The sequence below is a fragment of the Larus michahellis genome, chromosome 8, assembly GCF_964199755.1.
Source record: "Larus michahellis chromosome 8, bLarMic1.1, whole genome shotgun sequence".
Lineage (NCBI taxonomy): Eukaryota > Metazoa > Chordata > Aves > Charadriiformes > Laridae > Larus > Larus michahellis.
In genome coordinates this window covers 26,560,573-26,578,417 of record NC_133903.1, presented here as the reverse complement: position 1 = coordinate 26,578,417, position 17,845 = coordinate 26,560,573, and the positions used below count along the sequence as shown (strand labels likewise).

Here is a 17,845-nt window from a genome sequence, read left to right as displayed (position 1 = left end):
AGGCAACATCAAGCAACATTTTAGTAAACTGGTCATGAATGTTAGCCTCACACCGCAGATTTTCTTTGTGATCGATGACCATGGTGTGAGCTCTGAGTTGCCGTAAGTCACCTGGACCTAAGCAATACCATTCTCTCCTACAGCTGCCTGGGGATCAGCACAGAGCGCCGCATACATACACCTTTATTACAAACTAGTAGAGCAAGAAAACTGAAGGCTTTCAGAAGGTACCACAACATACTGGATAAGAAGAGGATGGTTTTGCACTAAGTACTTGCAGCTGTGGACAATCAATAGACCGGATCTGATGAGTTTCCTATTTTCTGACAGTGAGCGATACCAGAAGATACCAAAGAAAGGTGCCTGAAATGTTGTCATGCACAATTTCAGAATAATCCCTTCGCAGAGGAAGTGCTTTGCTAGGTCCTTCACCAGTTATTAATTGATTTGTGCCTGAAGCATATTTATGCTATAAATTCTTAATGTTGTCTGACATGGTTATGAATGTCCTTATCCATGAAACAAACCCTGAACATTCTTAACTTTTTCTAATAGTTTAGTCTAAATGAAATCTTTTGTCTTTGAGCTATTTATATAATGCACATCTTAAGTATATCATGAGGTAAATAAGAGGATATTTTCCCCATCTATAAAAGAGATGTTATCAACTTGTCTATCCCACAGGGACCGAGGGATTAAACTACTAAGCACTGTAGTGCTTAGTTCCGTTTGAGTTGGTGCAAACATCTGTCCTTTGCCATATCCTCTCCCTGGATCTGACATCTTTCATTCTACACATTGAGCTTGGAAGTTTTATAATACATGATGTATCAGAGCAAACGTTTGTGGTCATTTTCTAAAGAGTGAACATTTATAAAGAGGAAATAACAGAAGGAAACCAGGAACACAGAGGATATTTCAGGGTCCATAACACAAGAGTCAGGTTGGTATCCTCAGATATTAAGCCTTTATTAATTGATGAGGAGGAAGATAGTCTCTAAATTGCATTTTCTGGATTTAGAGAACTTTCACACTTTATTCTTTTTCAAAACAAAACACACAAGTGCTGCTGGGAGGCAAGGGAAGGGAGAGATAGAGCAGAAAAGGTAATCAGTCCACAGTGTGTTTGGGAGAAGTGTTTCCAGCTGCTTGTGCTCCAGCCACACATCTCAGCACTGATGCACAGTACCTACTGTCTCTGTCACTTGCTTGCCAAAACTGCCACAGTTCCACATTACTGTAGGCTTAACAGGAGGTGTTTCAGGATAAAGTGTCATACGTATGCAGAAAAACATTTCTTTGATGTTTATTTCTACTTTGCTAGCACACAGTACTGTATGAAGGCTTTAAGATGTTACTCTCAGCTCTTGGTTAGGTACAAAGAAGGTTTGCTTTCCTTAATAAAGATGTTTTCTGTCTACATCAAGATTTACCCAGAGCTCCCTACCTCATTTGGTCACATATAATGGCACTTGCACTTTCTCTGGTATCTTCTCAACATTACACATACCTTAAAACTGATCTTCTCTGTCTCTTCGTCCCATACTTTTCTAATGGCACTTCCACATAACAAACAGAACAGTAGAAATTCACAATATTTGATCTTCCTCTTGGAAGTTACATGCTCCCCAAGCACAAATAAAAATGCAAAAAATGAATTAAAGCCTTCAACTTTCGGAAAGCAAACGACTAATTCAGTCATCTGCCACTGCCATGTCCCAGGCTCTTCTCAACTGCATCTCAGCAGTTAAAAAGTGTCATGTTTTAAAGTCTTCAGGACTTCCCCTCATGATACGCAAAACAGCAGAAGCATTTAAAGATATTTTTTTTAAAAAAAACAAACCACCCTGGAATTCACAACTACGTAAGAACTCGACCTTTATTTTGAATGAAAATGTAGGCAATACCCAAAACATTACATCAACTCTTGAAGACTGGGGGAAGCCACCAACAGCAGTTACTCAGTGGATGCCATTTTCAAACCTTTCTGAATCGGAAATATATGCTCTTGTGAATGGACATAGGAAATCAGTCTCAAGAAAAGGATGCATTCAAAGAGACCCGGAATATTGAATTTGGAATGCAGCTCCCTCTTTTTCTTCAGGACAACACTGAAAGGGTCTTATTGACAGGAAAACTCTTGGCATCGCTTTGGAGATACGTTCAGGAGCCCACATCAGACCACAAATTCCGTGTTGAGATTGCAGTAGAATTACTCCTAAGCAGTTCTGTTCCTGGAGGGTCAGTCCTTCTCTTGATATGATTGAACTCCTAATTGCGCTGGTAACCGTCAAAAGCATGGTATGGCTGAAGCCAAATAAAAATTACTGGAGAAGAGATCCATGTGCGTGCTCCAAAACAAGTCGATTTGTGTGTATCTCCATCACAGTATCCTACTCACAAGAGAAGGAAGTGCTGTATTAAGCCTTTCGATCTTAGGTATACCAAGAATAAGTAGACATTATTGTTCAGTTCTGAGAAAGGGTCTTCGGTGGAAGTCAACTCAAAATTTAGCTTCCTCAATGGCAAGAAATGGATGGGATTCTGCTTCAGGATTATGACAGTGCTTTCTTGCTCCAAGAAAATCTCACATGAAATACAGAAGGATGTAAACAGTTCCCAACTAACTGTGTTTCATCAAAGCAGACAATTGGCTGATGACAAAAAAACGTCATTACCGTATTGTGTAAATCACAGAAACAGCCAGTTTAAAACAACGTTTTTAAGTTCATTCAGCCAAAGATTCTACAAGAATGAGGAAGTCATCAATATTTTTTTAAAGACAATAACATACAGCCTTGGAATATAATTTAACCATCCCCTTAGAAGGAAGGCACATGAAAGTGAAACATCTCGGGATACACAATTTTCACATCCTTGCTAAGCACATTTTCAACATCTTATGTACAAAAATGCTGTTAGCCCCAGAACCATTTTGTGGTATTAGACTAAGGAAAGATCTACACAGTCAAAACACTATGAAGAAACAGATGGAAAAAGTGGTGAGGCATGATGCTTTGCCAAAGACTTTGCACACATTAAGTAAAATATAAGTGTAATACACCATTATTTCAACTACAACTTCCTATGCTTTCTTTGTGGTTATACATAGATAGCTCTCCCAGGCTTTTTATAAATGTTTAATAGTGTTATTTGCTTGTACAAGCTAGGAATTTGAGATGAGGTCTTCAGCTAAGTTCAGCCTTAATTGATGTGGTATCTCTGTACTGCAATCGCTACCTGGCCGGCTTATACTCATTCTGTCTCCTAAGTGCAGAGCCCCTAATTGGAAGTTTTCCCCGAATCCCACTCCCTGGTACACCACTGGGCAGGACACGCAAGGTACTGTCAAACCATGATAGAAAACCCTCTGCATAGGAGTATAGCAAAACAGTATGAGAAACTGTAGATCCGTTGGGTTTTTTAATTGCCGCAAGAATAAATAATCCAAGTCTTTACGCAACTATCCTCTATGCAATTTTGTCTATATAATAACAAAGTTCAAGAAAGTGGAAAACACAAAAGAATTTAACCAGTTCCTAACCAAGGCACAGTCTCTCCATTTGTTTTGCCTTCCCACCCCATTGGCCTGGAAGCAAACACCTGGGACACCATTCTGATCTGCCTCCTATGGTATCCAAGAGTGAACACCAATAAAACCACTCCCTACCCCTTATTCCCACACCTCAAAATGGGCAGAAACAGAACTTCACCATTGCAAATGTACCATGGACTTTCTGAGCAGCATAGAGACGCTTTTTGATTTAATCTTTCCCAAGAATTCCTACTACTGTTTGCTGTTCTGACTGCACAGGGGTGACAATTTTTGTGCAAAGCAGCCTAAGATTCTAGTTTTCACTGACCGATTAAATAACTTTCCTGGCTTTTTCTGACACCTACCATATTGCTAGATGGATTTTTATCACTAAAAGAAGTGAGGAGAGATAGAAGATGCAGGGAAGAAGATAAATGGATTCCTCTCAGTGCAAATATTGAGCGCAGTACAGGCTGAGTACACTCAGCTATCACCTCCTAAACAGCTGTCGTCAGAGAGTACAGCAGCACCCACTGTATCAATGATACACACAGTTCAATCGAGAAAGACAGACCATCAACTCATTTCTCAAGCACCTTTTTTCCCCCCACCATGCCAGCTTCCATCACCATCCCACTTTCCGACCATCCATTTCCTTATGAGAAGGAAAAGTTCAATCAAAGAATGAACTTGGGGAAACACCAGAATGAGGATGCAGTTAATATTTTTTTAAGAAGTCATACAGAGTTGACGCAAAAAAGAGTTCTCATTTGTCCTGAAGATCCCTCTAATTTCAACACTGTTCTGATCAGAGAGAAAATGGTAAAAATCACATCACAGACCAAGGTGCTCAAATATGGAATATGCCAAATATCAGTCAATGCCTCAGGCATCTTTATCCCAGGCTGAATTTCCAATGGAGCAAGTTAAGGCAGGACATTTTTATAACTCCACTTTTTCTAACACTTCAAATAGATGCCTAAACATAGTACTGATAACTATCATGAAAAATACATTATCTATTTCTCCCTTCTTTTAATTAATTTTTCCATTAAATATTGTAAGTAGTTTTCAGCAACTGCTACTCTGCAACATTTTGCATGCTGCTTGCATTGTGCTTGCTTTATTTTCGGGACCAAGCAGCCTTCATATTTAAACAAGTAGAGATAAAAATGATGGTAAACACTAGTCAAAGTTGATCCTCAAGTATAACGAGTCTGGGAATTAGAGCCATCAACGCTTCCCAGGCAAACACTCTACTCCCAGTGCTTATGGGGGAGCCTTCATGCATCTACAATCATCATGGGCAGGCAGAGGTGAACTAACACCAATGCCTGTTGTACAGACACTGCCCACCCCCCCCATAAAAACTCAAAACTGAAGTTAATGCTGAACTTTACACGCAGAAATCAACTGTATTCCCTTCCTCAAAAACAGACATTTGAAAGCTCCAAACAAATAAAGTAGCAGCAAACATGAAAAGAAAGCACAAATGCCAATGCTACATGTTCGTATCTACGGAACAGCTAAGGAGTTTAGTGACAAGAGATTGTTTGGTGCTTCAGATCATGACAGACCCCGCCTATTGGAAAGGCTGAACCCCAAGAGGGAGAATAAAGCAGCAACACTTGGTTTCAAAGGCAAGAAAAACACCTTCTGTTGGAATCAAAGAGGTGATTCTGACTCTCTTACCTGCTGAACGTATCTGTCTGTAGTTTTCCACATATAGTAATATTCTATTATGCTTGTTAAGGACTTCCATGGGAGCTAGGGACAGAAAGGAAAAGCAGGAGTCATTGCAGGGAGCTGGCACACACTGAAATTCGCAGGATTCCTTTGACAGACAGTTTATAGCAATCTTGCAACTACTAACCCTCCTAACAAAAAAAAAAAAGACAGTCAGTGTCTGAATCTCCTAAGGGCATTAGATGCACATGGAACACATGTTAAAGTAAGGGCCCCTTCAAAAAATAGTGCTTTCAGTGTAGAAGTAGAGCAGGTTACAGGTAATCTTCATGCTGCATTGGCTCCACAGTAAATCATCCAAGAGAGGCACAATGCAGAAGGAAGCCCACTGGCTCGGACTCTCTCTACTTGAGCAGCAAAGACTTGAGCAAGAGTCACAAGAGTCACAACTACAGCATCAGAGCTCTGATTTGCTTGGCTTCTTTGGAGCTGGCACACTTAAAAGAAAAAAAAAAAAAAAAAAAAAAACCACAGAATTGTGCCCTGCCAGCTCTCTTCTCTGCGTGAGAAGCACGAGGATTTCAGCAGGACCACAGCGTTGTGCCGTTTCCAAGCCCCTCTGTCTAAAAGATTAGAGCACGGGACAAGCAACACTGAAACTACTTGTTTTGTTCTGGAGGGCTCGAACAGCGATACAGTGAAACTTGGCTCCCTTTACAGTGCTCCATTCAATCCGCAGGCTGAGCACCTAGGGTGGAGCTTTGGCCAAACGACAGGACACTTCCCTTGGATGCCCAAGATTCCTATTTAAAACTCTCAAAGGGCCCTTTCTGAACTAGCATTATAAAAGTGACTACATTTTCATGTTTCAGAAGGCCCAGTACTTATTCTCCTTCAAACACAAATTAATCTTACAGCAGCTAGGCTGTCACAACACTTTCCTAAATCCTCCCCTCAGCTGTAGTGGAGCAGATGATTTTAAATTAATGTCTCGAAAGGAAAAGCCATCATCTGTGATTTGAAATTCTGACTGTACAACAGGCTGTCATCAGTATGAGGCCTGCCTTTCCCCAATTTACAGTGAGACACATGCTCCAGTTCAAAGCCCTCTTCTTCAACACGAAGAAAAACAACACGCTTCAGACAAGCTGTAAACCAGCTCTGTCACTGATCAGAACTGCTCACCATGTGGGCCCCCGTTCTGGATACTTACAAAATCTTGCTGAATGTCAGTGAAATCTTTGCCGTATTTTTCTAGTGCTTCCTCAAAGAGGTTTGCCTCTGAAGCAGACCACTCCTCCATCTCATCTCTGCACAGGACCGGCCCGCCTTGTGGCACAAGTGCAGAGATCGCCTTGGAAATGTCATAGACATTTTTGTGCAAAGTGTCCATAGCGTGGAACTACATCGTTGTAAAAGAGAAAGATAATTAAATGTAAGGACAAGCATGTAGGGGGAAAAAAAATGCTTACCAGTGAAACAGCAATAACAAAAATTCCGCAGCAAGATTTGAGGGTGCAGTATTCTATACCTAACACAAAGTCAGTAAAAATTTGTTCAAACCTCAGACTCACTGTAATTGTCAGCGTACAAGTTTAACATTCACTAACAATAATGGGGTTTGTGGAAATTGAGCCCTTGGCGTATCAATAATTCCTACTTAGCTACTCACCAGCACCACTGTTCAGAAAACGCAGAGGATAGACACCCACGCGCTCCCCAGAACTGAGCAGCCCCGTTAGCCAGCCATCCACAGATGGGGAACGAAGATAGAGGTCCGAGGGCATATTTTCTAATAAACTTAGCCATGCACTTTCTTTGTTAAATAATCCAGCAAAATTGCATATAGGAAAAAATATTTAAGAACAGCACCACACACATACAGTCCCCGCAAAAGGCAGAAATCCCCAAAAAGATTCAAGACAAGTCACACAGCACAGCTGAGTAGGAAAAAAGAATTACTCCCAGGAGCAATTACTCCTCAGAAAGCTGAGCTACAACTGTCTGCAACTTGTGATTTACAAGGGCTGAGAACACGTTGTGAGGGAGGAATTGGTATTAGTAAATGAAAGCTTGGCTTTATTTCCTGATTTCTGTAGCTTTAATCAGGATGTTATTTGCCTTTCATCCTACCAGTTTGTGCACGTGCATAATTAATCTACAGTGTTCTATCATAGAATTTGTTCTATACATGATCTCGCGTTATTCCAGTTATGAGGTGAGGCTTTGATAACAGTTTTCTGGAGACTTCATAAATTTTATTCAAATTTTCATTAAACTTTCTCTAGCATAGAAGTTCAAGTTTTCCTGTCTCTCTATCTACGCAGAATAATTTACAATTATAAAATATTAACAATGCCACCACTCCTCAGGTATTGTAAAATGGAGTTCATCAAAGAGAAGAACCGGATCAATTGAAATTTCTTATCTGACCACAAGCTTTTCCCCCAGACGACCTTGCCCAAGGATGCCAGTGACACGTCTGATGCTGGGGAAGTGGAGTGACATTCTGGCCTTATAACACTGCAGACAGTCAGATAATCATTTGCATTCTTCTCAAGACAGTTACTAAGGCCATGCAAGAGATGGGCTGTGAAGCATGTCATCAAAACAGTTTAATAAAACAAAACAGAGAAAATCTCTCATAGAATTATCCACGACGGATCATAGGAGGCACAAGGCCAGAAAAAGTTACTTCATATGTAAATAAAGGGTTCCTTTACAAAGACAGGATCTGCTTCACAGCAGGCCGCAATTACAATCCATCTGCCCCTCTCTCTTTGCCAACTGCCATTGCTGAGGTGAATATTTTGCGTCTCTCAAAAACTTGAGGTCCTCTTAAAAATCTTACCAGCGTGATGTCCCTAGAGGCTGCTGCAGCGCTCATGTGCAAGCTTGGCTGTCTGACAGAACTACTGCAATCTAGTGCTCGGGCGAACGTACCAACAGACCTGAAAGAAATTAAACAGAGCATTAACTTTGCAGGCAAAACAGGCATAAATATAAAAACCCAAGCAACACTTTTGAGATCAGCAGCCTCCATTTCTCAGTAACAACATTACACGGTTTGGTGCTAGTTCTGAGCCAGAGACCGCTCTCTTTAGATGTGGTTTGTTATTACGAACGCTTTACTCAGTTCATATGACCGAAGAGGCTTACGCGTAGGAGGGGAAAGACTCAAAAGACCACAAACGGGGAGTCTGGAACTACTCTCTTATTCCTTATCTCTCAACAGACTTACGCTTTAACAGCTACTGAGCACAAGCAAGCTTTATGAATGGCAAAGTCTCTTCCGCAATGGCGAGAGCAGTGCTGCATTGTACAGAGAGAGATGCCAAGACCAGACAGAAAAAGTGCAGCAATGCAAGTATTTTTCCAAAAGTTACAGTAAAGTTAAAAACAACCTTTATTTTACAACTTAATGCTGTATAATACGTATTTATTATATAGCCTGCCTAAGAATACAGCAATTCTTGGCTACTTCCCAATGCCAGCCATTCCTGCATCTGACGCTACAACCCTCATGCTCCTCATTTTAGTCTTAAAAGAAATTAGTCAGGAACCTTTAACGGGAACATGAGTTCCAGCATTTCCTACTCCCCTCACTGCTTGCTACGCTGCATCGGTGAAACGCTCATGCTCCTGCAGAGTGAGCTGGAGCTGAACACCTCCGAGAAACTACAACAACAACAACAAAAAAAAAAGGTGGAAATTTTTCTTCCTTTCCACTCAGATCACTTCCCCAAACTAGCTGAGCGCACAGAGGAACAAGCCAGTGCCAAGCAGCGCACGAGTAGGAAAGGTACATGGGTAAGCTGTGGTTGTCACCAAATATCTAGTTTTGGCCAAAATCCAAACCAGCCTCCCCCACCCAGGTTTCTGTGGTGATTCACGCTTCACCCTCTCCCCAACCTCCCAGTCACTATCCCCATCCCTCCTTCACAACTCCCCCAGCCCCAGCTTTAGCCAAACTGATACGAGTGTGTGTGGCATCTAATTATAAACTGGATCACTCTGCTGATTCTGGACAGAAGCAGTTTTTATACTGATCTTTACAGTGATTCTCGTTACAGCATGCACCTTCAAGCGGCTGTATCAGCAAACCCAGCGGGCAGCAGTGAAAAGCCAGAAAGAATACCAAAACCAGCAGCTTTGCCACCACAAGCCTACACAAGGTGGAAACCCCCACCAGAAAACAGCTCTATAGTCACTCTATGCCAACCCACATGAAACCCCCATCAGCCAGGGCACTTCCACCCTCTCGCTTCCTGCCGGGTCTTCCTGACACCGACACCAGAGGGCTGTGTGTCCAAGTGGCAACTTGAAGCAATCCTGATGAAAATTAACCCAGAAAACAAAGTTCTTAGCTTTTCGGTGGTATCCTGTACTTCACTTGATTGGAAGCAATTGTGAAACCGCAGCCTTGCCAAGAAGGGTCCCTCAAGAAGCAGGAATACCCTTTGCTGGAGATATCCCAGCTCTCCCCATCACTCCTGCATCTGTTCGTTCCACATCACTGGTGGAGATTATCCTCTCCCCACTTTCATCCATTTCCCTATGTCCATCTGATCAAGTAGAATTAATCTGTGACATATAAATCACTCAGTTCAGCCAGTTCAACTTTACTGTTGGCACAGGTCAAGGGAAATTGCAATATATCATGTAAGGAGCACAGTGAAACTTCCGTAAGCCTAAATTTTAAGATGATTCTTTAGTATAGCCAGAACACTATGACTTTATGAACCTTAAAAAAAAGTCTACAACAAAAACCAAAGGCAAAAATGTATTAATGGGTTCTGAACGATGAGATTTTCTTCAATCTGGACTGCAGTTAAGGTTTTTAATTTTAACCAACGCAGTTTGACTCTTGGCTCCCTGTTACTGAACTTACACCCACGACCCAAGAAGTCATGTCCGAAGTTCAAAATAATGGCTGTTTTACCTTCAAAGCACACAGAAAAATTGTTTTGGTGTTTATTTCTGAGTATACATGCTTCCCATCTTGAGTACTTAAAACATCGCATTTTACCATCTCCCTCATTTTCCTCAATTCCTTTCTTCTCCCCCAGTTATTTCCCTGAGCTTGAATCATTCAGCACGTTGATGTTTGACAAATGCAATCCCGTTGCATCATTCAAGAGCTTCAATTCAGAACTAGAGGGCCCTGTGCAGGCAGGTTCTTACGCACAAAACTCTAGCGTTGCCTCTCTGCGGAGCATCCCCGGAACTTACCCTGCAACGAGCACAGCAAAGCCACGCTCAGGGAAGTTCAGGAGGAAATTCAAAGCATCGTAACTCGAGAGGGGCAAAAAGAAAACCAAGAACCAAAAGACTGACAGAACCAGGGCCCAATTAAATAGCATATCTGCTACATAGGCATAACTCAGCTTTTCAGGGCTAAGGCCCTCAGCTGAAGCAGGCAGCCCTAGCCCTGTGAGTCAAAGTCCACGTCTATCAGATACTACAGCCAACGAGAAGAACTTCCAAGACTAGCACTAGGTACTACTACCAGCTTGTAACTTTACACGCTCCTTTCCTAACCATATCCAATGATAACTTGCCCCACTGACTAAAAACATCGAAAGGTCCAAATATCCATCTACTCACGCCACTTTCCTCCCTCATAGTCCTACAAACTTACCTAAAAGACACTAAATTTGGGGAGTATTACCTTTTTTCTTTATTTTTTTTCCCAAATCATTCAGTCGCCAGTTGCTATGAGAGCATAAAATTTAGTATAGGCTTCTATTCATATAAATGCATACCAATGAAACAGTTCAAGAACATTTTAAAAAGCAAAAGCTGATCAACAAAGATTGCTTTGGGCTTTAATAAAAGCACATATTTCACTATCTGTACAGATTTTCAGGGTTTCACTTCATTATGCCTACCTATTTGAACGTAGGCATTAGAAAGCATCCACGCTCCATCAAAAACACTTTACCAGATTTCTTAGCAAACTATTAATGGATGTTAAAATGTCACTGGATTTGAAAAAGGGAGAAAACGGACAGAGTAATGAACTGTCAAGAATTTAGTTCACTAAGCCTTCTGCACGGTGGCCAAAGTGCAGAAAAACCTCACCAATTACAGGAGAGTTTTTACATGCCATTTACTTTTCTTTTATGAAAGTGATCGACTAAGTTGTAAATCTGAGTAGCTGTTCCTAAAGTCATGCAGTTCCCAAGAAGGCATGTAAAATGTCCATCATTTCAAAATGGAGCAAGAGAATCAAACAACCAAAACCAGCATTCATACTAGTAAAGCAAAAAGAACGTCAAATGTGCTCAGAAGAGTTATTAACATTTACTTATTCAAAAGAAAGGTAAAATGTTCTTACCGTGCTACCACCAGGAACTGGTCTATCTGCTTGTCTACTAGCGGGTTAAAGGCTTCCCAAACTTTTGTTTCAAGTTTTGACTGGTCTCTTCCATCATCCTCACCTGGACAAAAAACAAATTAGAAATGCTTGGTATGTGGAGGTTTTTTTAAATAAAAGTACTTTCTAGATTTTTTTTTGGTCTAATTTCTATATTATCTTTTTTGTCTCATTTCTAGATTTTTTTTGTATCTCACAATAATTTAACTGCTAAGCCGTCTCAGTTACACCCATTTGTCTCCGACAATTTCAGCTGGACAGACACAGCAACGCAGCTTGTCTGAATCTGGCAATCGGATTTTGAAGAACTGGTTTTAAAGGATACACGTAATGGGAAACAAGAGTACATCCTTCTCGCAGCTAGACAGTCTCTCTTCAGCCCCTCTCCCCAGCTTCTCTCTCTTTCCCTTTTTGCAGCAGTTCCAGGAAAACAGCCACGCTCCCAGCTGCTCTGAGCAGGCAAAGAGTAGCTGGTTCAACTTGCATCGGCTGCTTTCTAAGGGCAAAATCACAGCATCAGACTCCCTTCCTTCTATTTTCCTGATTCTACACAAACCAAAATACCCTGGAAAAATACAGGAGCTACTAAGCCTTTTTTTTTTTCCCCTGCTCCCTTTAAAACATCTGGAGATTATCCTTCTCTGAAGCCCCGTGTTAGCCCGCTGAGGGAAGAGAATGCCTTTCAAATTAGTTCATCCTCGCTTAGGAGGCTTGCCCAGCTGCTGAATAAATACCAGTTTCACAGACAAATTAAACAAGAGTCCCGACCAACTTGTTTGTCTGTTCTAACATAAGGCTAACAGTATCCGCAAAGCTCCTAAGCAAAGACAGAAGTGCCCCCTTGCTTTCACATCTCTGCCCATACAGGCTGGAGACTTCCAACATGGCTCAACCCCTGCTCTCTTAGGAGGAGCAAACCATCAGACCTTTCCCCGTGCATTACATGGGTCTCAGAAAGGAGCAATTAGATCATAGAATGATAGAGCGTGTTGGGTTGGAAGGGACCTCTAAAGGCCATCTAGTCCAACCCCCCTGCAGTGAGCAGGGACATCTTCAACTAGATCAGGTTGCTCAGAGCCTCAGCCAGCCTGGCCTTGAATGTTCCCAGGGATGGGGCCTCCACCACCTCTCTCCAATGCCAATACCCCCATCCCTTTAAGGTTTTCCACCCACTTCTGCATCTATACAATAGCGCAAAGATAAATCTAAAGTCAGTTATTACTTGGTAACTAGTACCAGTTAGTCCTACTACCCCCTTTTGCTTGGGCCAGGGTCCTCGTGGTCCTACAGCTCTGTGAGACAGCGGTGGCAGCTTTGGTCTCACAACACATTCAGGCCAGCAAATTCCTCCCCCTGCCTGTTCTGCAGGTGAGAGGTCTAGGCTGGCAGCCAACGCTGCAGATGGGGAGAGGGCTCCGAGGAAAAGGCACCCAGCAATAATGGGCAAATTGATGAGGGGAGACAGTATTTAATTGGCGGTAACATGGGAGGGGCTCTTATAGGGAAGTGAGGCTTGATTAAAAACACAAAAGGCTTTACAGACGCGATGGAAATTTGTGCTTCCCATGGAAATTCTGAAATCTCGTAATAAAAAGAGTGCAAGCTCTGAGAGAGCCAATTAATTCAATTTGTTTCAACAACTTTTATGATTTGGACAAATGCCCACTTTAAAGACTGGTTTGAGACATAACTAATTGCATTCAGCAGGCAACAGCTTCAGTCACGAACAAACCAGGCTACCGTTGTATGCATGACCTGGCAGTGGAAACCTCCATCTCCCACACCTATGCAGGCTGCGCACATAAAAGTGGCCACGTTCGACACGGCCTCTTAACAATTTCAATAAATTATGGAAATTACCCTCTTTTAATAAGTCTGTTATATCTGCCTGGTATCTGTTTCCGACTCGAATCTCTCCTTTATCAGCGAGTAGGGTCTTTTGTTGAGGATCGTATACTAGCGAATAAAAGAAGAAATCCTAAAAATAAAACAAGAACAAAAAGGTAAACGGTATTATTAGCTTTTACTTTCAGCTTTGCCTACACACTAGCAAGCTTTTACATTGGAAGTTTGCTGCATACAGATTTTAAAATCGGGTGAACAAACAATACATGAACCAACAGTTTTAAAACCCTATGTTAAACGCCACTGCTTTCTTCTGTTTTCTAAGGGTAACAGGTCTCCTCAAAAACATTCATTCCCTGAATATATGCTCTTTGCAGCTGAAATGAAAAACAACTCCTCTCTCAGAAACAGGGCTCGGAAGAGCCAGGAGAAAATTCTTAGTAATATCATCTGTGTCACAACACAAAATTGCATTTTCCCATATACCAAACTAACAGTAAGTAGATGCTAGTGACTTATCCCCACAAAAATATCGCTACAAACTAAACTGTAACTTCAGAGCGTTACAGCTATACCAACGAAACACTCCATAGAGACAGAGAGGCCCAGACAACCTCTGTGGCACCTGCTGGACTTGCTCCAATAAGTCAACGTCTCTCTCATGCCGGGAGACCCAAAGCTGGAGACAACACTCCAGAAGTGGTCTTGCAAGTGATGAACAGAGGGGATGAATCCCTTCCCTCCACATCCTCACTACGCTCCTGCTAATATAGACCAGGACGCGGTTGGCTTTCCTTGTCACAGGGACGCACTGCTGACCAACTAAGCTTAAATCCCTACGTTTCCTCCTGCGCGTTATTGAGAGAAGGGATGCAGATTTGGCAGCAGCAGTAATTAGCTGCACATGGCTTTACGTTAACTTGTTGCTTTTGTTCAACTAGATGAGAAAAAGGCCAAAAAAGCTGCTTGGCTTCCGTCACCTGAGTGTGTAAAATTAAAGCAAGAAGTCACACGAGAATGAGAACGTCCTGCCAGGGTGGAGAAAGAAAACAGCCAACGTTTTAACTACTTGAAACGGCACAGTATTAGTAACTAAACTTTTCTGCATGGATAAGTACTTAGCTATAGCTATTGAGTGACACATGGGAGACCAGGTATGCTCCATCAAAGTCTAGAGTGGGATACTGGGCAGGAAGAGGGCTCTGGTAGGACATGAAATAACAGACCTTTTGTAACGTCTGTCCACAGCCAACACCATCACCAAGAGAGAGAAGTGTTTCAGAACAGAAACACAGGATGTGCCATTTTTCACATCTCAGGTTTCTGGCTCATTTTCCTTTTCCCCATATTTCTTTGTCAATAGCAGGCACCCTGTTTAAATACATCTCACTTCATGCTCACCTCATTTTCCCTTTCCCTACATTTGTATGTGTCAACAGCACCCAACAAAAATTAGGACAAAACCAGCATTCAGTTTCAAGCCCTCTTTGTCTTAACGAAGAGGTGGCAAGGGAAAAGAGAGTCCCCCAATCTGTCATACGTAGCCAAAAAAGGAAGAATCACTGTGAGTTTCTTCAATAACACGGCAAAAATTCTGTGGGCTAGGGCTTCAAAGGTACATACTAGTTCTGTTCCCCAGCCCTGCGCATTACACATATTAATCTAAGATTGATGTGACAGAGGTAAGGTCTCCCATGTTTTCTTTAGATGTACAATGCATCCAACATCCAATTACAGAATTTAAGGGTGTTACACACGGTAGCTTTATATTTTCTGCTCCAATTTTAATAAAAATCAGCATTTTTCTGGGAAGAGATCAACATCTATGGAATGGCGGAAAAAAAGCCAGAAGAGAGCCAAACCCACGTTGCTATCCAAGAAAACTACTGCACAAAAAGGTACCACCTGGGCAGCACGGCACAAGAGACAAGACAGGAATTCCCACCCACCTCCTCCAGCAGAAAATACGCCATTTCCCCACCATGAAAGCATGAGCTCCAAGGACAGGAACAATCTCACGTAATCTCACGATAGCAGGATAAAACTCAGAGCTAACACTTGGCAAAACGCTGTTCTAGCACCCAGTCAAGTTAACTGGAAGGGTTGCCTGTGGTCAGGTTTGGGTGGCTGAGGGAGATTTGGCTGCATCCTAAACGAATGACATCTTTGACAGAATTGATTCCTACTCCCACAGGCACCAGGGTCAATTTACATCAACCTACTGACAGAAGGGAGCTTCAGAGTAGATGAAAACTCATTTATATTATAGCCGTGTAAAGAAATCTGGGTCTCTCGGTCCCTGACATACAGAAAGTTCGAGACATTACAGTATTTTGAGGATGTATTGTTGCATAAATAAAATGTAGAAAAAGCTTTTGTCTCGCAAGCTTCCACATTATAAATTAGCGAGCGTTTTATTTGTTCCAGCTCCAAAATACCTAACTGTAGGACAAAGCATATGCACTCCAACATTAATGCTTTTTAGGCACATTGCCCAGCAAATATGCAAACCAAACACTGTAGTACAATTGGCCCCAAGGAAGGCCAATTCTACAGGCGATTTCTTAACACTGTCTTTCTTGGCCAGGGAAAGTCATTCATTGTGGAGTGGTTTTCTCCCATGGCATTTGACTGACTTTAGATGCCCTACTGCTTCTCTTTGATTGATTAAGACTATGAATTTTGTCTAGAAATTAAAACCCATCCTTCTCTACCAGTCTCAGGTCACCTTTTTACATCTTGTCCAGTTTTGTCTTGAATCAAGCGGGTTCAACGGAAGAATTAAAAGCCTCTGGGCTCTTCTCCCCAAATAGAGCCTCCTCAAGAGAGGAGAGATGAAAGTTTAGGGGGCTAAAGCGTGACCACAAGACAGACTGTAATCCCCAGAGGTAATGCAATACCACTATGATCTTCCCCCACAGAAGCATGAAATTCAGCTCATGCAAACTGAGTGGGATTTCTGAAAACATTAACGTATGTCAGTTTAGTGCCAATGCAAACTACAGTCTAAATAACAAAGCAGATCCTTGTATACTGTAAAGTGCGTGTGAGCTCTTGATCTCCACTATCGCAATAAGAACAAATTTTCAGAAGGGTTTCACAGGAGGAGTGATGTTCACAACTAAACAACGTGGCTCTTCAAAATCCTCCATGCTCATTTTAGCAGTCTAAACTGCATGCTGAGTTTGCAGCAGTGAAGAAAAAGAAGGGGTTTTCGCTTTTAACTTCAGATCAGAGAAAACACCCAACATGTTTGGAAAAATTAAAATGACCTGCCAAGAGTTAAAATTAAACCGTGACTTTCTCCTCCAAAGTGTTATACAGACACATATGCTCAGAGCTTCCCTTCCCAAGCCCCTAAGCTACCTGGAGCTATAGCCAAGAACCAAAGCCACTAAGAAACTGCAGAAGAACTGGAAAAAGAAAAACAGGCTCAAAGCGAAAGTACAGTATAGAAATAGCGGTTAGTTCATTACAGCTTACAAACTTAGTTTCATGAAGTCCGTTTGGCTGAAGGAGGGGGAAGATATTTTAACTATAGAGCATTTTATTTTTAGGGGAGTACCAAAAGGTACCAAAATGCCAGGCATCTAACCCAGCAGGCAAAATTCACATAGGCCTCGGCATATATCCTAGCAGAGCAGCAAAATAGATGGTCCATATGAAATAGTCTCCCACAGAATAGGGAAATGGAATGCTTTTGCCCTAACTGGCTCTGCCCTTCTCTTGATCTCCCTGGAAATTCAGTATCTATGGGAAATTCAGGTTGCTTTTTTTCTTTTTCCTCCTATTCCTCAACTCCTGCTACAAACCCAATTTTGCCAGGCACAGTCAAAACGTCACTGCTGGTCCCCGTTTAGCCTGCTCTTCAAATGTAACAGAGCAATCTTCCTCAGGAAGATGACAGAGAGAGGGGAGGAGGAGGAAAACAGAGATACCACAAATGTAATTTTGCTATGCTTACTATCTCCCGAAAATTTCTGTCTGCATGTTTATCCTCCTTTGAGGTAGACTTGGGGCTGAAAACCTACTTTTAGAGGTCACAACACACAAGAAATCAAACGATAGAATCCCTAGAACTGCTTAGGCTTTATTGACGCAAGCCATATTAAAAGAAAAAAAAACACAACAAAACAAACAAAACAACTAAAAACATTTTTAAAGCAAAGAACGGATTAAGAAGGGGGGGGGAAGGGAAGGGAAGGGAAGGGAGGGAAGAAGAAACAGTTCAAAACAATATCATCCAGTGCTAGGAATTCGGCAGGCAACATCTATCTCCTTTTCCTAATCTCTTTACCCTCCACCCAAGCACATTTATGTTCCTGAGCTTTTAATTTCTTTACCATCTGTCCAAGTTAGTTCACACCACAGCAAAATACCGTGCTAAGTGACAGGACACA

General features: G+C 41.9%; 1 protein-coding gene across 3 annotated transcripts in view; it reads right to left on the bottom strand.

Moving 5' to 3' along the window:
- Positions 1-17,845, bottom strand: part of MTA1 (metastasis associated 1) — an 88,315-nt gene that overhangs the window by 37,654 nt on the left and 32,816 nt on the right. For all 3 annotated transcript variants that reach the window (XM_074597101.1, XM_074597102.1, XM_074597103.1), the window contains exons 6-10: positions 13,461-13,578; positions 11,562-11,664; positions 8,073-8,172; positions 6,435-6,623; positions 5,228-5,302 (exon numbers count right to left, since the gene is read on the bottom strand). In XM_074597101.1, the coding sequence (XP_074453202.1) occupies positions 5,228-5,302; positions 6,435-6,623; positions 8,073-8,172; positions 11,562-11,664; positions 13,461-13,578 (585 nt within the window). The remainder of the gene's footprint in view (positions 1-5,227; positions 5,303-6,434; positions 6,624-8,072; positions 8,173-11,561; positions 11,665-13,460; positions 13,579-17,845) is intronic.